Consider the following 23,894-nt stretch of genomic DNA (forward strand, 5'->3'; position numbering starts at 1 on the left):
GCCAGACCAGGTGCTAGACTTGGAAGTTGGTGTGCATTTTGGTGATAGTGACCACAATTCGGTTACGTTCACCTTAGTGATGGGAAGAGATAGGCATGAACCTCGGGTCAGCAATTTTAGCTGGGGTAAGGGCGATTATGAGGCTATCAGGAGTGAATTAGGAAGCATGGATTGGATTAGGGGATTACAGGGACTGGGAACGTCTGAAATGTGGAGTTTTTTCAAGGAGCAGCTACTGCGAGTCCTTGATAGGTATGTCCCTGTCAGGCATGGTGGATTTGGTAGATCTAGGGAACCGTGGTGCACTAAAAGAGTTGAGTCGATGGTTAAAAAGAAAAAGGAGGCTTATGTTCGGATGAGATTGGAGGGCTCAGATAGTGCACTAGAAAGCTTTAGATTGGCTAGGAGGGAGTTGAAGAGTGAGTTGAGAAGGGCTAAAAGAGGACATGAGAAGAATTTGGCTGATAGGATTAAGGAGAATCCTAAGGCGTTCTATAGGTATGTCAAGAACAGAAGGTTGGTCAGGGCAAGATTAGGGCCAGTTACAGACAGCAGGGGGAAGTTGTGTGTGGAACCGGAGGAGATTGGAGAAGTATTGAACCAATATTTCTCTTCGGTGTTCACGCAGGGGGACATGAATATAGCTGAGGAGGACATTGGGTTGCAGGGGTGTAAAATAGACAGTATTACGGTTGATAAAGGGGATGTGCTGGAAATTCTTGAGGGGCTGAAAATAGATAAGTCCCCTGGTCCGGATGGGATCTACCCTAGGATTCTCTGGGAGGCTAGAGAGGTGATTGCAGAGCCTCTGGCTCAGATCTTCAGGTCGTCATTGGTCTCTGGTGTAGTCCCGGAGGATTGGAGGATAGCGAATGTTGTCCCATTGTTTAAGAAGGGGAACAGAGACTTTGCCGGGAATTATAGACCGGTGAGTCTTACTTCTGTTGTGGGCAAGGTTTTAGAAAAAATTATTAGGGATAGGATTTATAGTTATTTGGAGTGTAATGAATTGATTAGAAATAGTCAGCATGGTTTTGTAGCGGGTAGGTCGTGCCTTACTAACCTTATTGAGTTTTTTGAGAAGGTGACCAAAGAGGTGGATGGGGGCAAGGCAGTTGACGTGGTATACATGGATTTTAGTAAGGCGTTCGATAAGGTTCACCATGGTAGGCTTCTGCAGAAAATGCAGATGTATGGGATTGTGGGTAATCTAGGAAGTTGGATCAGGAATTGGCTATCAGATAGGAGACAGAGGGTGGTGGTGGATGGTAAATATTCATCATGGAGTACAGTTACGAGTGGTGTGCCTCAGGGATCTGTTTTGGGGCCACTGTTGTTTGTAATTTTTATTAATGATCTGGATGAGGGTATAGTTGGGTGGATTAGTAAATTTGCTGATGACACCAAAGTTGGAGGTGTGGTAGATTGTGAGGAAGGGTGTCATAGTCTGCAGGGAGACTTAGATAGGTTGCAGAGCTGGGCCGAGAGGTGGCGGATGGAATTTAATGCGGAGAAGTGTGAGGTAATTCACTTTGGTAGGAGCAACAGATGTGTCGAGTATAGGGCTAACGGGAGGACTTTGAATAGTGTGGATGAACAGAGGGATCTAGGTGTGTGTGTACATAGATCCCTGAAAGTTGGGAATCAAGTAGATAAGGTTGTTAAGAAGGCGTACGGTGTCTTGGCGTTTATTGGTAGGGGGATTGAATTTAGGAGTCGCAGTGTAATGTTGCAACTGTACACTACTCTAGTGCGGCCGCACTTGGAGTACTGTGTGCAGTTCTGGTCCCCGCATTACAAGAAGGATGTGGAGGCGTTGGAGAGGGTGCAGAGGAGGTTTACTAGGATGTTGCCTGGTATGGTGGGGAGGTCCTATGAGGAGAGACTGAGGGATTTAGGGTTGTTTTCGTTGGAAAGAAGGCGGCTAAGAGGGGATCTTATTGAAACATATAAGATGATTAGAGGTTTAGATAGGGTGGATAGTGATAGCCTTTTTCCTCGGATGGAGAAAGCTAGCACGAGGGGGCATGGCTTTAAATTAAGGGGGGGTAGCTACAGGACGGATGTCAGGGGTAGGTTCTTTACCCAGCGGGTGGTGAGGGATTGGAATGCCCTGCCTGCTGCAGTTGTAAATGCGTCTAGTTTGGGGGCGTTTAAGAGATCTCTGGATAGGTTTATGGACGAAAAGGGATTGGTATAGGCTAGTGGGTCATTGTTTTTGTAACTGGTCGGCGCAACATCGTGGGCCGAAGGGCCTGTTCTGCGCTGTAATGTTCTATGTTCTATGTTCTATGAGAGGCTGAATAAACTAGGCTTGTACTCGTTAGAGTTTAGAAGGATGAGGGGAGATCTCATTGAGACATATAAGATGATGAATGGGATGGATAGGATAGAGGTGGAGAGGCTCTTCCCGCTCAGAAAGGACAGTAGGACTAGGGGGCACAGCCTCAAGATAAAGGGGGGGCGGTTTAGAACGGAGTTGAGGAGGAACTTCTTCACGCAACGGGTGGTGAATCTCTGGAATTCTCTGCCCGTTGAAGTGGTGGAGGCTGCCTCGCTAAATATTTTTAAGACGCGGGTTGATGGGTTTTTGATAGGCAAGGGGATTAAGGGTTATGGGGAGAGGGCGGGAATGTGGAACTGAGCCACGACAGATCAGCCATGATCTTATTGAATGGCGGGGCAGGCTCGAGGGGCTAGATGGCCTACTCCTGCTCCTATTTCTTATGTTCTTATTTCCAACAGCGAGGAACAGTGCATGTCAAAGGATTTTTGAAAGACCAGAGAGAAAGGAACTGCCAATTGATAAGAAGATTCCTTAAGAATTTTTCCACTAATCTAATCTAGACTGCATGCTTATAGTGGATTCACTCACTTGAATTGTTTCTCTACCTCCCATTTGTTGACAGTAACAGAAGGTCTTTCTAGTTCATATAGTGAAGCCGTCTGTAGAATTCCATGTTCCTCAAATTCATCATTTGAAACCAGCTGAAAAATCCATTCAGTTTATTCGCAATATTGTGAGGATGATCTGCTGACAAAAAAGGGGTAACATCTCTTTTTTGGTAAGCAGCATGACATTTTATATATACGCTTCCATGCACCCCTGGGATTATTTGTCTGAAAGCAGTTATGCAGCTTATCACTATATGCATCTTTCGCATTCTCAATTTTCTTTCGCACCATGCTTTTTAGTACTTCAAGTTTGTTGCGATCCTCTGTGCTAAAAGCAGTTTGACCTTCCTTCGCTGTTTCGAGTCCATTATATCCAGGATTTCTTGTTTGGATAAATATTAGTTTGGACATGAATTTGTCGACAGAAGATGATGTAATCATTTATGTCTTCATCCTCAAAATTATCCCAATTCGTGTTATCAAAACAAACATGCAGATCTTGAATGGTGACATTATCCCAAACTTTAAATGCTTTCCTACTATGTTTTCCTGTTTTCAATTTTGTCAATATTCAGGGGAAGAGATGCACAACATTTCAATCTGAACCTCCCCTCCCCAGTTAAATCAAAAACTTGTGCAACTCAGAAATGGAACAAAAACATCGATCCAGTGTCTTCTCTCCACGAGTTAGTTTGAACGCACCTAGTGTAGTTACAGAAAGTTGCTTCAAAGTCAAGTCAGAGTGGTTGAGGTCACCACAGATGACCTTCAATGATATGAATAACAAATGCTATAAAATTTAAATAGGTCTTGCAGCACCCTTGGCTATGCTGCACAGATGCTGCAAGACCTCCTAGGTTTTTCCAGTATTTTCTCTTTTTATTTCAGATTTCCAGCATCTGCATTATTTTGCTTTTATTATCTACTATGATGGATCTGGAGAAGGAGCAGCTATTTCATAAACAACTCCTGCAGTCTTCCCCACACTTGAGTCTGATGGAATGTACATCTAAATAGTGTATAATTGATTGATTTCATGGGTGTAAAAGCTATGCACAGTAATTTAATGTTAGCAAAACAAATGCATTTCTTAACCTAAAATAATTCATTATATTAACATATAACTATGTCCTATCCTTGAATTTATTTGTGCAGTAGTGGATTTATCCTGGTGTAGTAGATCAAATCCATAAATACTTGTGTTATCTGAAATGTCCAAAGTTAACCACGTTTTGAAACAGAGCACAAGTGACTCTCTGAATCCTAACAAAATCCTAGTGCAGGTCTGAATCTCATCAGTCTTATTTCTCACTGACCATAGTAATGACTAGAAGTGGTGGATGCTGCTTTCTCCTTTCACTTGCTCTCTTTTCATTCCCTCATTTGCTTGAATTGGCCCTAAGTTTAGTTTGTCCCTTACTGATAAATGTTGCTCCTTCCTTTTCTCATACTGTCTCACGCCTTCTCATTTTCTTCTCAACTTAAATTGAGGCCATTTTGGCCTTGAATATGGGGTCATCTGTTGTTGGTACCCACATGGTTAAGATTATGGATGTGACTCACAATGTTGCAGTTCTTGCAAGTTCAGGTAGAGTCTATCAGTTGTACGTGATGTAATGGTAAGTAGCTACACTCATTCCCATCCACGGCAGTTTTGCTTCCCCGGTCCTGTTTGGCCTTGATGTGGAGATGCTCGTGTTGGACTGGGGTAAACACAGTAAGAAGTCTCAGAACACCAGGTTAAAGTCCAACAGGTTTATTTGGTAGTAAAAACTACTAGCTTTCGGGGTTTGCCCCTTCGTCAGGTGAGTGGGAGTTCTGATCACAAACTGTCCGTATAAAGGCACACACTCAGTTTACAGAATACTGATTAGAATGCAAGTCTTTACAGTTAGTCAAGTCTTAAAGGTGAAGACAATGTGAGTGAAGATAGCATTAAGCATATGTTAGGGAGATGTGTATTGTCTCCAGACAGGACAGTAAGTGAGATGTTGCAAGCCCAGGCAGGTCATGGGGGTTACAGGTAGTGTGACATGAACCCAAGATCCCAGTTGAGGCCATCCTCATGTGTGCGAAACTTGGCTATCAGTCTCTGCTCAGTGACTCTGCGCTGTCGTGTGTCATGAAGGCTGCCTTGGAGAACGCTTACCCGAAGATTAGACGCCGAATGCCCGTGACTGCTGAAGTGTTCCCCAACAGGAAGGGAAGACTCTTGCCTGATGACTGTCGAGCGGTGTTCATTCATCCACTGTCGTAGCGTTTGCATGGTCTCCCCAATGTACATGCCTTGGGACATTCTTTCTTGCAGCATAATGGTTAACAACGTTGGCCGAGTTGCAAGACTGTGTGCAGCGTACCTGGTGGATGGTGTTCTCACGTGAGATGATGGCATCCATGTCGATGATCCGCCGTGTCTTGCAGAGGTTGCTGTGGCAGGTTTGTATGGTGTCGTGGTCACTGAAGGTTGGGTAGTTTGCTGCGGGTAAAAGTCTGTTTGAAGGCAAGAAGTGGGGGTGTGGGGATGGCCTTGGCGAGATGTTCGTCTTCATCAATGACATGTTGAAGGCTCCGGAGAAGATGTTGTAGCTTCTCTGCTCTGTGGAAGTACTGGACAACGAAGGGTGCTCTGTCCGCCATATCCCGTGTTTGTCTTCTGAGGAGGTTGGTGTGGTTTTTTGCTGTGGTGTGTAGGAACTGTTGATCGAAGAGTTGAGCGCCATATCCTGTTCTTATGAGGGCATCTTTCAGCATCTAGAGGTGTCTGTTGCGATCCTCTTCATCTGAGCAGATCCTGTGTATACGGAGGCCTTGTCCGTAGAGGATGGCTACTTTAATGTGTTTAGGGTGGATGCTGTGTAAGTGGAGCATTGTGAGGTTATTCGTGTGCTTGCGGTACAGTGAAGTGCTGAGGTGACCAAGCTTGATGGTGATGTGTGTGTCCAAGAATGCCACTGATTCCAGAGAGTAGTCCATGGTAAGTCTGATGGTGGGATGGAACTTGTTGATGTCATCATATAGTTGTTTCAGTGATTGTTCACCATGAGTCCAAAGGAAGAAAATGTCATTGATGCATCTAGTATATAGCATCGGTTGAAGGTCCTGTGCAGTGAAGAGATCTTGTTCGAATTTGTGCATGAAGATGTTGGCATACTGAGGTGCGAATTTGGTCCCTATGGATGTTCCGTGTGTCTGGATGAAGATCTGGTTGTTGAAGATGAAGACATTGTGGTTCAGAATAAAGTGGATGAAGCGCTCTGAAAGCTGGTGGCTTTTGCTACCAAATAAACCTTTTGGACTTTGATCTGGTGTTGTGAGACTTTTACTGTGATTACCCCAGTCCAACGCTGGTATCTCCTCATCATTTATACTGTAAGCCAAGGGCAGTGTGGGAAAAAATCCATTCTTGACTAAATTTTCCTTCTTGTCCTTCCAGCTTCAAGTATCTGTAGTCATGCACTCCAAAATCCTCATTTTCCTCTATATTTCTTGGAATCCTACAATTTATTACATATCCCATGCATTGCTTGTTCTTCCCTCACACTTCTCCAGATTGAATCCTATTTGTAATTTTTTTCTCCCCAACTGCCCATCATTGATCATTAGGATGCACACTGGTTAGCACTGCTGCTCACAACGCCAGGGACCCGGGTTCAATTCCGGCCTCAGGTCATTGTGTGGAATTTGTACATTCTCCCTGTATCTGTGTGGGTTTCCTCCGGTGCCACGGTTTCTTCCCACAATCCAAAGATTTGCGGGTTAGGTTGATTGGCCATTCTAAATTAGCCCTAGTGTCAGGGGCATTAGCAGGGTAAATATAAGGGGTTACCTCAAAAGGGCCTGGGCAAGACTGGCCAGTGTAGACTCAATGGGCTGACTGGCCTCCTTCTGCACGGTAGGGATTCTATGATTGATCTATTCCTACAGCTTTCTTCCTCACTAATATCCACATGCCCAATGTTGTTCCATCTGCAAACTTGTTAATTATGCTCCCTTTATTTAAGTTTAAGTATGTATACCATGAACAGCAAGGATCCCAGACCTGAGCCCTGCAGAATCCCATCGAAGACAGCTTTCCAGACAATAAAACTCCAGTTGATCATTACCACTGCTTCCTGTCATTGAGTTAGTTTTAGATCTAACATGTCACTTTTCATTGGATCCCATAGACTTTTAATTTTCTGACAAGTTTGCCATGCTGGTCCTTGTCAAAAACCTTGCTAAATTTGAAGTAGATCACATCAAATGTTCCTTATCTACCTTACTGTGATCTCCTCAAGAAATTCAGTCAAGTGTGTCAGATGCAACCTTCCTGTAAATCCATGCTAGCTGTCCTTGATTAATCCATGCCCTTCAAATGAACAATTTATTCTATCTTTTGGATTTTTTATTCCATTACTTGGGCCCATCACTTGTGGTTAGGTTGAAAAGGAATGCTGTAATGGATGACAGTCCCTGCACTTCTGTGCCTCCATCTTGCTTTCCTCCTTAAAAGTCCTTTAAACCCTGTATTTGGTCATCTGCCCTAAGATTTCCTTATGTATCTTGGTGCCATATTTACTTTAATAATGTGTCTTTAAAATACCTTGGCATATTTTATGTTAAAGGTACTGTATTTATACAAGTTGCTTTTAATATTTTATTTCTAATTTTAAAAAACTGATTTCAAATATCTACCCCTTCTGCCATTTCCTCTGCCCAAATATAAAGTTACCCTCTCTGTTATCACGTATCCCCAAAGCATTTGGCCTCAAATTCTGGTCCCATCTGCTATCTGTTGAAGATTGAAAACTACATTTCTATTTCTTTTAAAAAAAAATCACAGTTTACATTTTTCCCAAGTAATTCCCAGATTGTGATTAACAGTTTTGGCTAAAGACAGGGAAAACATCTGCCTGAATACCACAGTGAGTTCATGCATCCAGTATGTACCAGGAACTGTTCCCCTGGGTTTTTGTTTGTGACTTCCTGCCATAAACATTGACTGCCCGGCCAGCTGGTGGGAGGAAATCTGGCTGGGTGTCAAGATGGTCTCTTCAGAATTTTATTTAAATGATGTCTTGCTGTTAAGATTAGCAGGCCATCTACATCCAGAGCCTTGCCAGGTTCATCATCCACTATGAGGTCCCACAACCTTCCTGCCATCTAATCAAATTATTTGAACAAACTCCAAGAAAAGTAAAAAATGTCACTTAGAAGGGCATGGATTAATCTAGGACAGCCAACATGGAATTTTTAAGGGGAGGTTATGTCTAATAACTTAATTGAAATATTAACAAGGAGCGCTGATGAAGCTGGCATTCTTCAATATCCCCAATTTCGAGACACTGATCATCCTCTACCAGCTGCGATAGGCAGGCCACATTGGGCCTGACGCAAGACTCAAAACACAAGACTCCCTAAACAAGTGCACCTATGAGTTTTACAATCGAAAGTGCTCACTAGAAGGGCAGAGGCTACAAGGACAGTTTGAAAGCCTGCGTGAGAGACATGGGAATAGCTTGCCTTAGAATGCACAAACTGGAGAATAAGCATTTGCCAAGGCGCCAACCACCTTGAGTATCACCAAGTGGAGCACGCAGGGGCCAAGTGTAAACAGTGGAAAGAATGTGCAGAATCTAGAGCATCTCACCCACTTCATCAAGCACCATCTGCCCCACCTGTGGCAGAGTCTAAAGCTCCAGGATTGGGCTATTCAGCCACTGTTGAACCCACCCCTCCGAAATGGAGGCAAGTCATCCACGACTCTGAGGGACTGTCAGAGAAGAAGCAGCTTGAGGGAATATGGGTTTTAGCAAGGCTTTTGACAAAATGCAAGGTTTTTGCAAAATATGAATTGAAAAACACAGACCAAAAAAGGGTCTGGCGACTGGTGTGGATGACTTCCAAGTCACAGGTAGAATTTAAAGCATTTGTCTATACCCTGCAAGGTGCTTAATAAAATAGTGTGTTGTGGGGAAATTATGACAACACAGTGCCATCTACTGGCATCATAGGGAATTAAAGAAATACAAAATTCTCATTGAGTTGGTTTATGCAAGATGTACAAAATTATTCAATATACCAAATTTGAAATATTATATTGTCGACTGAACAGAGATTTTAATGGCTGTGTTATGTTTTTGAACACTTCAAATCACGTAAGCATCAACATCATCTTCTGGTGTATCATGTTTAAGTAATTAAATGATGCAAAAACCATGTGTGTAATATAAATTTCACATGTAGACTTCCTAACTAATCAGAAAGTGAGACATTAGGTAAGATATTCAATTCTGGTTTGGGGGAATGACCATTTCAGTTCCAGGTCCACACCAGCATAGCAGGTTCCAGACACCTCCAGTGGGCCTTTTGAAGAGCCAGGTTAATTAATGGCAGGGAGTGGACACGCCATCCATTCAGGGATAATGGGTGGGCTGCCAACCCTGGAGAGGCTGTGGGAAGCCCTCCAGCACTCAAGAGGTCAGCAGTCCCACAAGCTGACGTGGGGACGCGGGTTGATGGGTTTTTGATAAGCGAGGGGATTAAGGGTTATGGGGAGAGGGTGGGAATGTGGAACTGAGCCACGACAGATCAGCCATGATCTTATTGAATGGCAGGGCAGGCTCGAAGGGCTAGAAGGCCTACTCCTGCTCCGATTTCTTATGTTCTTATGTTCAATCTGAACATGGAGAGAGAGAGAAGGCTAGGTAAGTTCATTGTTATCATTTTATAATTATGGCTGTGTAGCCATGATCCCGGAAGAGCAATTCCTCTGGGAAACAACCAGCAGCCATAGCTGTGGCCTGGAAGCCAATGTTGTTCTTGGAGTGCAGTTCGTCCTGTGATTCTCCATAGTCTTAACACCCACTTCCACCCTGAGCCCACCATGTAGTCCAGGCCAGTGTGGGTCACCCGCATTGTTGACTGAAAATCTCACTTGGTCTGGGAAAGGGACTTCAATTGAGTAGTTAATGTTAATTGACCTAATTGAAAACAGTGCAGGGTCAGGATCATAATGGGGGACTAGCATGGAGCAGTGGTGCAAAATTGCCACCCTCTTGCCTCTTGATTCAGCCCACTGTATGTGAGTTGGATTTAAATGTCTTGGGTGGAATATTACCTTTTTTTTGGCAGAATGTGGCAGTGGGCAGGAAGAGTTGAAGTTGTGGTTTTCTCTACTATATTGCCAGGAATCTAGTGCATAAAAATTGAAGGTACAGTGATGCAGCAGGACATAGGCAAAGAGAAGGTGAAAAGGAACGTAGTAGTAATTGGGGATAGTGGGGTTAAGGGTATTGACACTGTCTTTTGTCACAATGACAAAGTGCACAGAAGGGTGTGTTGTCTGCCTGGTGCTCGGGTCCGGGATGTCGCATCTGGCTGCAGGGGAACCTGGAGTGGGAGGGTGAGAATCCGGTCGTTGTGGTACATGTGGGTGCCAACGACGTAGGCAAAATGCGAACTGAGGATCTGGGGAGCGAGTATGAAAAGCTGGGAATGGAATTAAAAAGTAGAACCGACAAGGTGGTTATCTCTGGGCTACTGCCTGAACCGAGTGCAGACGGGCGTAAGGTTGATAAGATTAAGGAAATGAATGGGTGGCTCAGGGATTGGTGTGGGAGGAATGGGTTTGAATTTATGGGGCATTGGCATCAGTATTGGGTAGGTGGGACCTGTTCAGGCAGGATGGGGTTGGTCTGAATCGTGCTGGGACCAGAGTCCTGGTGAATCATGTAAATAGGACTGTAGACAGGGCTTTAAACTAATTAGCGGGGGGGAGGGTGCAAGGGTAGGTGACATTACGGGGTCTAAAGTTAAGGAGAGGGTACTGGTAAGGGAAGAGGCCGAGGATGTCCCAATAATAAAGGTTGTCAAATAGGAGACAGAGAGTGGGGGTTAATGGGTGCTATTCGGATTGGCGGTTGGTGACTAGTGGAGTGCCCCAGGGGTCGGTGCTGGGGCCTCAGCTATTTACCATTTATATAGATGATCTGGAGGGGGGAACCGAGTGTATGGTGTTGAAATTTGCTGATGACACCAAGATTGGTGGAACGGCAAATTGCGCGGAGGGTGTGGAGAGTCTGCAGAAGGATCTAGATAGGCTGGGCGAATGGGTTAGGAAATGGCAAATGGAATTTAATGTTGGCAAGTGCGAGGTGGTCCACTTTGGCAGGAATAATGGTAGGAAGGACTATTACTTACGGGGCGAAAAACTGCAGCAGGCGACGGTGCAGAGGGACCTTGGGGTCCTTGTGCATGAGTCGCAAAAACCCAGTCTGCAGGTGCAGCAGGTGGTCAGGAAGGCTAATGGGATGCTGGCCTTCATAGCGAGGGGGATTGAATATAAAAGTAGGGAGGTCTTGCTGCAGCTGTACAGGGCATTGGTGAGGCCGTAGCTGGAGTACTGTGTGCAGTTTTGGTCGCCGTACTTACGCAAGGATATTTTGGCCTTGGAGGGAGTGCAGAGGAGGTTTACTAGGCTGATACCGGAGTTGAGGGGGTTGAGCTATGAGGAGAGGCTGAATAAACTAGGCTTGTACTCGTTAAGAGTTTAGAAGAATGAGGGGAGATCTCATTGAGACGTATAAGATGATGAATGGGATGGATAGGATAGAGGTGGAGGGACTCTTCCCGCTCAGAAAGGACAGTAGGACTAGGGGGCACAGCCTCAAGATAAAGGGGGGGCGGTTTAGGACGGAGTTGAGGAGGAACTTCTTCACTCAAAGGGTGGTGAATCTCTGGAATTCTCTGCCCGTTGAGGTGGTGGAGGCTGCCTCGCTAAATATTTTTAAGACGCGGATTTTTGATAAGAGAGGGGATTAAGGGTTATGGGGAGAGGGCGGGAATGTGGAACTGAACCACGATAGATCAGCCATGATCTTATTGAATGGCGGGGCAGGCTCGAAGGGCTAGATGGCCTACTCCTGCTCCTATTTCTTATGGTCTTATGAGTGGGTTCCCTGATGCCAAAGGCAGCAACTTTGTTTCTTAAAGACCAGGATGCCATTTTTAAAGGCCATCAAAGTTTAAAAGTTTGCTTATTAGTCACAGTTTTACATTAGCACCGTTATGAAGTTACTATGAAAATCCCTGAGTTGCCACATTCTGATACCTATTCAGGTATACTGAGAGAGAATTTGCCATGGCCAATTCATCTAACCTGCATACCTTTTGGACTGTGGGAAGAAACCAACGCAGACACAGTGAGAATGTGCAAACTTCACACAGACAGTGACCCAAGCCGGGAATTGAATCCAGGTCCCTGGTGGTGTGAGGCAGCAGTGCTAACCACTGTGTCGATTTAATATAAAAACTCCTCCTTCCCCTTCCCTGACTGCACCCCACAAACACACCCCTCCCCACACTCCCCAGACACTGCCCTGTAGCACTGCACTGCATGGGCAGTGCCTGGGGACAGTCCCACGCTGTGAATGATTGCCGGGGGCAATGCCCAGGATGATCTAATGTGAGTTGGGGAGCGGGGAGAGGGGCTGTGGGATTGTGGGGGGGGGATGATCAGCATAGAGACTTGCTAATGCCTTCCAATTTATTAAAATGGGGTTTCTGACATTGAACCCCAGGATTCCCATGACATTACTGGCAGTGGGGGGGTACAGTTGCAACTTCCCGATGACATAAAATGTGGTTTAGGCCTCAGGAAATTTTCTGCTCCCATTATCAAACTGGTCTGTGAAAACAGGAGCAGAAAATATTGCCGTTATCAATATAATAGAATGGATTTTACAGGGTGCAACATCTGATAAGCCATGACATATTAGAAAATTGACCACTATTCCATTGTTTCTCTTTGGTCACCATTAATGCGTGTGTGTTTTCCATGTCTAGAATTTTGTTGTTCCTCAACAGATGTTATAATTGGCACCTCATTTGTATACTATTTCAATGATATCAGACCAGTTGGCAGTTTTTCTCCTGTACTTCCACCAGTCTGAGGTCAGGGGCTGTTAAGTTCCAATAAATTAAACATTTTAGCCATTATCATTGAGGAAGTATTATAGATTGGGACTTTGAAACTCTGAAGTTGTATTTCTTGTGAAGCTTATCAGAAAAGGTTTTGTCAATTTGTAAAAGTGTGTATAACTGGTCGTTTTGAACTGAGTAACTGAAGAAAGGCATCGTGCATGCACCATGCCATTTGTCCAGAGGAGGACATTGACTAGGTGACAAAAGGGAGAGCTTTCAGGGAATCAACAATGTCTGGCAAAATCATGACGAGACAACAGGAATGCATTGCAAGGTTTATCTATCCCAGTGGACATTTTCATAGCTGTCAAGAGGAATAGCACATATTTTGACAAAGTTTCGTGGGAAGTAGTGAGTGAAATCCATAGTCCTCTCAGAGCGATCATGAAGTCTTATTGCAGAACCTGCACCTCTTCTCCTGTCAGTGACCACATCTCTGAACTTCTTTGGCAGCATATTCAAGAGAATTGGACAAATACCTGAACTAAAATTTGATAGAGCTTTATGGATAGTATGTTCTCTAGATAGTAGGAGAGGCCAGACTGACTGTAAAATAGATTCCTGGTCAGGGGAAGGTGATAGCCTAGTGGTATTATCGCTGGACTATTAATCTAGAAACTCGGCTAATGTTCAGGGGACCAGGGTTCAAATCCAATCATGACAGGTAGTGGAATTCGAATTCAATAAAAATTAGCTGGAATTAAGAATCTACTGATGACCGTGAAACCATTGTTGATTGCCAGAGAAATCTATCTAGTTCATTAATTTCCTTAGGGAGTGAGATCTGCTGTGCTTCTGGGAATGAAATCTGCCACCTTGCCTGGTCTGACCTACGTGTGATTCCAGAGCCACCACAATGTAGTTGACTCTCAACTGCCCTCTGGCAACTAGGGATTGGCAATAAATGCTGGCCAACCAGTAATGCCTATGACCCACGAATGAATTAAAAAAAGCCAGAAATGCTTAGCACATAAGAACATAAGAAATAGGAGCAGGAGTAGGCCATCTAGCCCTTCGAGCCTGCCCCCCCATTCAATAAGATCATGGCTGATCTGAAGTGGCTCAGTTCCACTTTCCCGCTTTCTCCCCATAACCCTTAACCCCCTTGCCTACCAAAAACCTATCTACCCGCGTCTTAAATATATTTAGCGAGGCAGCCTCCACCACTTCAACGGGCAGAGAATTCCAGAGATTCACCACCCTTTGAGTGAAGAAGTTCCTCCTCAACTCCATTCTAAACTGCCCCCCCTCTTATCTTGAGGCTGTGCCCTCTAGTCCTGCTGTCCTTTCTGAGTGGGAAGAACCTCTCCACCTCTACCCTATCCATCCCTTTCATCATCTTATACGCAGCAGCTGTGGAGAGAGAAATTGTAAATGTTTCAGGTTTGTGAGCTATTGTTAGAACTGAAAAGCGCTACAATGTAACAGGTTTTTTAGCAAATAGGGATTGTGGGGAGGAGAGGATAGAACAAAAAGGAAGGTGGTAAGGTGGAAGGCAGGAGTGTTTAAATGACAGGGAGTTATGGTGCATGGCCAAAGAGGGTGATGATGAAATGAGCAAAGAAACAAATGGTGGATTAGAGGAAATGTGATTTTATCAACACTTAGATACCAGTGTCCCTCCCACAGTGCTGTTAAGGAGAGAGTTCCAGGATTTTGACCGAGCGACAGTGAAGGAACGATGATATATTTCCAAGTCAGGGTGGTGTGTGGCTTGGAGGAGAACTTCCAGGTATTCCAATGCTTCTGCTGCCCATGTCTTTCTAGATGATAGCAGTTGTGCACTTGGAAGGTGCCGTTTAAGGAGCCTTAGAGAGTTCCTGCAGTGCATTTTGAGATGATACACATTGCTACTATTATATGTCAGTGGTGGAGGGAGCAAATGCTTGTGGATAGAGTGTCAATCAAATTGGTTGCTTTGTTGTGGTTGGTGTTGGGCTTGAGTGTTGTTGGAGCTGCATTTATCCAGGCCAGTGGAAAATATTACATTACACTCCTGACTAATGCCTTGTAGATGGTTGAGAGGCTCTGGGGAATCAGGAGGTGAGATACTCACTGCAGGATTCCTAGCTTCAGACCTGCTCTGGTAGCCACAGTATTTATATTGCTAGTTCGGTTTAGTTTCCGGTCAATGGTAACCCTCAAGTTGTTGATAGTGGGGAATTCAGCAACAATAATGCCATTGAAACCCGAGGAGCAATGGATAGACTCTCTTGTTGGAGGTAGTCATTGCCTGGCACTTGTGTGGTACAAATGTTACTTGCCACTTGTTAGCCCAAGACTGGATATTGTACAGGTCTTGCTCAATTTGGACATAGACTGCTTCAGTACCTGAGTCATTGTGAATGGTGCTGGATGTTGTGCAATCATCAGTGAACATTCCCATTTCTGATCTTATGAAGATCATTGATGAAGCAACTGAAGATAGTTGGGCCTAGGATACTACTGTGAAGACCTCCTGCAGTGATGTCCTGGAATTACAATAATTAGCCTCCAACCACCACAACCATCTTCCTTTGTCCCAGGTATGACTATGACCAGAAGAGGCTTTTCTCCCTGTTTCCCATTGATTCTAGTTCTACTAGGCGCCTTGATGCCATATTCAGTCCAATGCTGCCTTGATATCATGGGCAGTTACTGTCACCCCACCTCGGGAATTCAACTAATTTGTCCATGTTTGAACTGAGGTAGTAACAAGGTCAAGAGCTGAGTGACCCAGGAGGAATCCAAACTGAGCATCAGTGAGCAGACTGTTGTTAAGCAAGTGTCGCTTGATGACCCCTTCTTTCACCTTACTGATGATCAAAAGTGTTCTGATGGGTTAGTAATTGGCTGGATTGGATTTGTCCTGCTTTATGTATGAGGGACATACTTGGGCAATTTTCCATACTGCCAGTTAGATGCTAATGCTTGTAACTGTACTGGATGCTTGGCTAAGGGCACAGCAAGTTGTGGAGCACAAGTCTTAAGCACTATTGCTGGGATTTTGTCATGGCCAAAGCCTTTGTAATATCCAGTTCTTTCAGCCGTTTCTTGATAGCATGTGGAGTGGACTGAATAGACTGAACCCTGGCATCTGTGATGCTCCCAACCTCCAATCATCTACTAGGCACTTCTGGCTGAAGATTTTTGCAACTGCTTTAGTTTTTCATCATTCACAACTAGAAATGGCAAGACTGCAAAGTTTAGGTCTGATTCGTTGGTGTGGAATTGCATAGATCTATTACTTTATGCTAATACTGTTGGCATGGAAGTAGTCCTGTGTTGTAGCTTCATCAGGTTGAAGATAATTCACCAACTTTCAGATATGTCTGGTGTTGCTCCCAGCATGCCTTCCTGCACTCTTCATTAAACTAGGTCTGATCCCCTGGCTTGTTGGAAATGATAGAGTGGGGCATATGCAGGGCCAGTAGATTATAATTATCTCTGAATACACTTGTGCTGCAGATGATAGCCCACAGTGCCTCTTGAATGCCTGGTCATGAGTTGCTAGATCTGCTTGAAATCGGTTCCGTTTAGCATGGTGGTGGTGCAACATAACACTCGAGTCTGTTTTCGCTGGGTTTTGTAAACCTATGTTAAGGAAAGACTGGCTTCCTCCTTTACTCGATGAATGACCAGCAAATTGCATCAGCTTGGATGTGGCAGCACTGCAGGAGTTTGATCTTATCTATTGTTTGCAGAATTGCTTTAGCTCTATCTATAACATATTTCTTCTTCTGTTTAGCATTCATAATCCTGTTTTGTGAGTTCACCAGATTGGCACCTAAGTTTTAGATATGCCTGGTGTTGTTCCTGGCATGCCCTCCCATACTCCACATTGAAAATCACAGATTGTGGTGGAATATAATTCAGCTGAGACTGATGGCTGACAGCGCCTCATTGTTGCCTGTTTGAGCACATGGATTTGTTCTGAATCTGTCCCATATAGCATGGTATTTGCGTTACACACCAGTATGAAAATGGGATTTCCTCTCCTCACTTACTGTGTGATTGTCACTGCTACCAATACAGTCATTGGCAGATGCCTTTGTGACAGCTAGATTGGTGAGAAGGTCAGGCAGGAATTTCCCTCTTGTTGGCTCTCTCACCGCTTGCTACAGGCTCAGTCTGGCAGATATGTCCTTCAGGATTTGGCAAGTTTAGTCAGTAGTTGTGCTACCAACCACCCTTGGTGATGGGCATTGAAGACATCCAACCAGTGTACATTCTGTGCCTTTCCTAACCTCAATAAGTCTCCCAAATGGTGTTCAACATGAAAAAGTGCTGATTCATCTGTTGAGGGACGGCACTAGGTGGTGATTAGCATGACACATATCAGGCTATTGTCTGACTACATGCTGGGGTAACTCATCACTTGCACAAGAACTCAGATGTTAGTGAGGAGGTCGTCTAGGCTAGATGTGTCTGTATCATTTCCAGTGTCTAGGTCAATGCTGAGTAGTCTGTCTGGCTTTGTTCTTATTCGACTTAACTGAATTGGAATTTGCTAGGCTATTTCAGAGGGTGGGTAAGAATTGCATTGCTGTGGTTCTGAAGTTACATGTGCGCCAAAACAGGCAATGATGGAAGATTTTTCTTCCTGAAGGACAGCAGTGAACTAGATGGATCTTTATATCAGTCTGGTAGTTTCACGGTTACCATTATTGAGATTAGCTTTTATTTTTATTCCAAATTTATTAATTAATTGAATTTAAAGTCCCCTTGTTGCCAGTGGAAGATCTGAACTCATCTATTTGAGCATTAGTCCAAATATTTGGGTTTCTTGTCTAATTTGGCTTCCATCCCCTAAACTAGATGATACCATGTCATCTCATTTAAAACCTGCATGTGAAACCATTCATTTTGAGGGGACAAAAATTTTGTTAATTTTATTCTTACTTATTTCCATAAACTGGCTTTTGATTTATGGTTTAGGGCTGAGTATCTGAGGAAATGCTGTTTAATCATCTTTTATTAGCTGTCTTATTGATTATAATTCACTGAAATAATTTAAATGGCATCTTAAGTTTTCCATATGTGTTCTTGGGATGTGGGCATCAATGTCAAAGAAGTATTTAATGCCTGTCCTGACGGCATTAAGAGTCAGCCATATGATGTTCAACTGGAGGCCGAGTAAGGATAGCAAGATTCCTCACTTGAAATTGATAAGTGAACCAGTTAGGTTTTTAAACAATCCAGCAGTTTCTATGCTTATTTTCTGGACCAGAATTGGACACTGTGTCCTCGATGAGGTTTAACCAAGGTCTTGTACAGCATTAAGTCAAAGTAACTGAAGTATGAGATGAGTCAAATTTTGTTGAAAATTGGATATGTGAAGATTTATTTTCTTCAACTCTGAGCATTGTCATGTGGTGTATTTTCTTAAATGTGTTGTTTGCAGTTTCTTTCCAGGATAACATGGCAAACCCCAAAGAGAAAACTCCAATGTGCCTGGTGAATGAGTTAGCCCGTTTTAACAGAATCCAGCCCCAATACAAGCTTCTGAATGAAAGAGGGCCTGCCCATGCCAAGGTAATAGTTGAATAGCAATTTTTAAAATCTTTTTAAAAGGTTTACTATAATAATTTTTGTGACATTACTTCTCTTTATATTGATTTAGAAATATTGCTGGAAAGAGATGTGTCACTGAAGCTTTTGGCCTTGCACTCATCAAGATGCAAGAATATCAAATTTCAAACAATCACAGCAATTTATACTTCAGGAGAAAAAGGTACTGACCAGTTGACAAGTCAGTTCTGATTGGCTGACGCAGTACTATGGTGAAAGCAATGGGGAACTATCAACTGCTCAAGCTCTTGGGTAATTCAGAAACATTTGTATAGCGCGCAGGAAACAATACTCTTCATTGTTTGCTAATACACTTGACAATTATAAATCAAATCAAATCAAATTGTAAGGCTGGAATATGTTACTTTTGTTTGATGAGAGTAGGCCCCTATATATGAAGCACAAATAAGGCATATTACAAGCTCGATTGATCCTTTCAGTGAAAAATACCACTTGTACAGCCACTGCATAGTAGCAGCGAATGACTTATTAACCTGTTGTTGACATTTTGAGATACGTTGCCTTTCCAGAGTAATTTGAGGTGGACCCAGGCGTTTTTCATCAGCTTTGTCAGTTTTGAAAGTGACAGCCTTTGGCTGTCAGCCCAAAAAGACATTCTGCCTATCACACAATTGAACAATGTTATGCATGAATTTTAGGGCTAGTGCAATGCTAGGTATGCAATTAAGTGAGGAATGGAGTGTATTAAAGTGTGCAAAGAATCCTTAAATGCAGCTGCAGATTGAAAGATCATGATCATATCATAGCTATCAGAAATATGCTCAGAGTCAGAGGTTTGGGTTCCATTCCAGCCTTCCAAAGCCTCCTTCCAGAGCTGGAACATAAGAACATAAGAAATAGGAGCAGGAGTAGGCTATCTAGCCCTTCGAGCCTGCCCCGCCATTCAATAAGATCATGGCTGATCTGTCGTGGCTCAGTTCCACATTCCCGCCCTCTCCCCATAACCCTTAATCCCCTCGCTTATCAAAAACCCATCAACCCACGTCTTAAAAATATTTAGCGAGGCAGCCTCCACCACTTCAATGGGCAGAGAATTCCAGAGATTCACCACCCTTTGAGTGAAGAAGTTCCTCCTCAACTCCGTCCTAAACCGCCTCCCCTTTATCTTGAGGCTGTGCCCCCTAGTCCTACTGTCCTTTCTGAGCGGGAAGAGTCTCTCCACCTCTATCCTATCCATCCCATTCATCATAAGAACATAAGAAATAGGAGCAGGAGTAGGCCATCTGGCCCTTCGAGCCTGCCCCGCCATTCAATAAGATCATGGCTGATCTGTCGTGGCTCAGTTCCACTTTCCCGCCCTCTCCCCATAACCCTTAATCCCCTCTCTTATCAAAAACCCATCAACCCGCTTCTTAAAAATATTTAGCGAGGCAGCCTCCACCACTTCAACGGGCAGAGAATTCCAGAGATTCACCACCCTTTGAGTGAAGAAGTTCCTCCTCAACTCCGTTCTGAACCGCCCCCCCTTTATCTTGAGGCTGTGCCCCCTAGTCCTACTGTCTTTTTTGAGCGGGAAGAGTCTTTCCACCTCTATCCTATCCATCCCATTCATCATCTTATCTTATATGTCTCAATGAGATCTCCCCTCATTCTTCTAAACTCTAACGAGTACAAGCCTAGTTTATTCAGCCTCTCATAGCTCAACCCCCTCAACTCCGGTATCAGCCTAGTAAACCTCCTCTGCACTCCCTCCAAGGCCAAAATATCCTTGCGTAAGTGCGGCGATCAAAACTGCACACAGTACTCCAGCTGCGGCCTCACCAGTGCCCTATACAGCTGCAGCAAGACCTCCCTACTTTTATATTCAATCCCCCTCGCTATGAAGGCCAGCATCCCATTAGCCTTCCTGACCACCTGCTGCACCTGCAGACTGGGTTTTTGCGACTCATGCACAAGGACCCCGAGGTCCCTCTGCACTGTCGCCTGCTGCAGTTTTTCACCACGTATGTAATAGTCCTTCCTACCGTCATTCCTACCAAAGTGGACCACCTCGCACTTGCCAACATTAAATTCCATTTGCCAGTTCCTGGCTCATTCGCCCAGCCTATCTAGATCCTTCTGCAGACTCTCCACACCCTCCGCGCAATTTGCCGTTCCACCAATCTTGGTGTCATCAGCAAATTTCGACACCGTACACTCGGTTCCCTCCTCCAGATCATCTATATAAATGGTAAATAGCTGAGGCCCCAGCACCGACCCCTGGGGCACTCCACTAGTCACCAACCGCCAATCCGAATAGCACCCATTAACCCCCACTCTCTGCCTCCTATTTGACAACCAATCCTCTATCCACGCTAACACCCTACCCCCAACTCCATGCCCCCTTACCTTCTGCAATAACCTCTTATGAGGTACCTTGTCAAACACCTTCTGAAAATCAAGAAAGACCACATCCACCGGCTCTCCTCTATCCACCGCCCTTGACACATCCTCATAGAACTCCAATAAATTTGTCAGACACGACTTCCCCTTAACGAAACCGTGCTGCGTCTGCTCTATCAAGCATTTCCCCTCAAGATGCCTCGCTATTTCCTCCTTGATGACGGATTCTAACATTTTACTTACGACAGACGTTAAACTAACCGGCCTATAATTCCCTGCCTTTTGCCTGCCACCCTTCTTAAACAACGGCGTAACATTAGCCGTTTTCCAATCTTCCAGCACTTCCCCGGAATCCAGCGACGTTTGGAAAATAACCACCAAGGCATCCACTATCACCTCCGCCATTTCTTTCAGAACCCTCGGATGCATTCCATCCGGTCCTGGGGACTTGTCCACAATCAGTCCCTCCAGTCTGTCGAGCACCGCCTCTCTAGTAACAATAACGTCATTGAGACCCTCCTGTCCTACCATCTTTCCATCGCTAACACCCGGCAAATTATTCACGTCCTCCTCCATGAAGACCGAAACAAAAAAGTTATTCAAGGCCTCAGCCATTTCCCCATCCCCTACCACTAAGTCCCCCCTCTCATCCTCTAAGGGTCCAACGTTCACCCTAGCCAGACTCTTCCTTGATAATGATGAGTCCTTATCAAGTTCTTCTCACAAGCACTGCAAGGTTTTCCATTACCCTGGCTTGTAATTCAAGGATCATCAAATGCAGTAAGAATTGATTCCTGTTAAAAACAGAAAACAACTTTTATTTTAGCAAAGCTAGCAAGAAAAGGAAAATCAATAATTTGGATAAAACAACAGCTGCAAAATCAGATCTGCAAAGTAACTTTTAAAAATTTAATACAGATTTAATACATGTTCACTGAAAATCAAAGCAAAGCAGAAATAAAATGCAAAAAATGTAAAATTACAAAAATTACTTATTGCAGGTTTCAGGCCTACACTAGAAGTGATATACATTCATATGTAGGAACCTGTACTCTGCAAACAAAAGGAATATTTCAAGCTAGATGCCTTGTTTGAATTACACAAGAGCTTGGAGAGCCGATTGTTCCCTGTTGCTTTCTTCATGACAATGTCTCAGTCAATCAATGCTGACTAGCCAACCAGTCAGTTCCCTTTCATATTGTAATATAAAAATGTTGCATTCATTTGAAACTTAGCATTTGTCCTGATGAGTGCAAGGTGAAAAACTTCTGCAACATGTCTCACTTTTCAGCAATATTCAGGTTCTCTGCTACGAAGCGACAATTTAGAAAGTAATACTTATGCTGTCCAGTGTATCCCTTTTTGTAAGCTTATTATCATGATCTTGATGCCTTTGTTTAATAACTTAATAGTGAAGATGAAATAATCTTATCTTCTAGGTGGTCTTTTAAAATAAATGAGTACATTAATGTAAAGTATGTGTATATTTGTATGATCTAATATTTCTCAGATTAAATATGCTATTATTTGTGAATAGATGCTTGAGTTTGTCAGGGAAGTATAGATTTTTGGATGATTATACTTTCCTAGCTTTTCCATTTTTTTCCTCCCCTTAAGTTCAATTAAGTATCCATCAGTTTGTAAAATATATTAAATCTATTCTTCACTTCTCCCCTGAGATCTTTTAAGTCAGGACAAACTGTCTAGTTGTACACAATTTTTGCTGCTTCAAACATTAGATAATTTGTTCTCACCAGTCTCTCACATTTTAATTGGATGCTGTTTTTGTTATTGTGTGTAGCTTTAAATCATTCAACATTGTCTTTGAGGATTAAAAAGCAAGCTGGATCCACTCTGGATGCTGGAAATCTGAGATAAAGCAGAAAAAGCTGAATACTCAGCAAATTTGGAAGTATCTAGAGAGAGAAACAGAATCAATGGGTGAAATTTTCCACTTTTGAAATAAGTGCTGTTATGGGTGGGTTCCGCAGCACATTGCTCACTAGTTGGAGTGGTGGGAATTTGTGCCTGATTTAGCACTCGCAAATGAATTCATTATGCATAGGTGAATTAATTATGCATAGCTGAGTATCTCTCCGAATCATATGATGGGTCAGGAACTGATCTGCCCGTCTTTACCTAATGAAGTCAAAGGCCTAGATGCTGTATTTAAACAGCACCCAAACACACACATTCACTCTCTCTAGCCCATTTGTCTTCAGGAGATGCATCAAGTTGGCTGCACACAGGAAGAAGGCTGCCCTGAATTTTAGCCACAATTCCCTTGAGGCTTTTGTAAGTGGAAATATACCAACACTGGGGTGTCCTCTACCATAGGGATGACTCCAGAAAGCACATCAACCTCATCACACCGGCCAGGGAGGGAGGGAGATTGCAAGAGAATCAGGTTGTCGGGCACCTGCCCTAGAAACGCCTTAGCGCCTTGTGGTGCAGGAAGAGGATGAAGGATAAATGATCTCATCCGCCCTGTCAGGGTAAGTCAACCTTCAGCTACACTGACCTCACACTCTAATCATGGCATCATGCACTCAAAGGTTACACTGTACAGGGATCTCACACAGTGTCAGCAGATGACACATTAGCATTGATTGTTTCATGGTCACATTCACATCAGGCATCTCATCTATCATGCAGCACCAACTCCATCTTCAACCTTTACTGGAGAGGGCCCACCACATACAGGAGGCATGCACTCATTTCCAGATCAGTCTGACCTCCACTGGCATGATACAAGATTGGAAGGTAGAATATGATTGCAGTGAGAAGCATATTTCAGGAGCATTCATGACATGGTGATGTGTGCAAACGGCATTCCCAACTGATCAGTGGGAAACTCAACACATCATCAACCTGCCATGAAAGGGGTGGGTGGAAAATTTTGAACTGTTTTCCCGCCAATGGGAATCAATTTTTGGCACCTCTCCAAATTATCCACTCCTGCCTGCTGTGAAGTTTGCTCAATGAAGTTAAACTACAACTCCAGGGTCCCAGATTCGATTCCCGGTTTGGGTCATTGTCTGTGTGGAGTTTGTATGTTTTCCCTGTGACTGTGTGGGTTTCCTCCAGGTGCTCTGGTTTCGTCCCACAGTCCAAAAGACGTGCTGGTTAGGTGCATTGGGCAT

General features: G+C 43.9%; 1 protein-coding gene across 5 annotated transcripts in view; it reads left to right on the forward strand.

The window, feature by feature from the left end:
• The window catches only part of stau2 (staufen double-stranded RNA binding protein 2), a 346,610-nt gene that overhangs the window by 34,973 nt on the left and 287,743 nt on the right, over positions 1 to 23,894 (forward strand). For all 5 annotated transcript variants that reach the window (XM_080194078.1, XM_080194075.1, XM_080194077.1 and 2 more), the window contains exon 3: positions 18,242 to 18,372. In XM_080194078.1, the coding sequence (XP_080050204.1) occupies positions 18,242 to 18,372 (131 nt within the window). The remainder of the gene's footprint in view (positions 1 to 18,241; positions 18,373 to 23,894) is intronic.

This window comes from Carcharhinus amblyrhynchos, chromosome 8, assembly GCF_965287045.1.
Source record: "Carcharhinus amblyrhynchos chromosome 8, sCarAmb.v2.hapA, whole genome shotgun sequence".
NCBI lineage: Eukaryota > Metazoa > Chordata > Chondrichthyes > Carcharhiniformes > Carcharhinidae > Carcharhinus > Carcharhinus amblyrhynchos.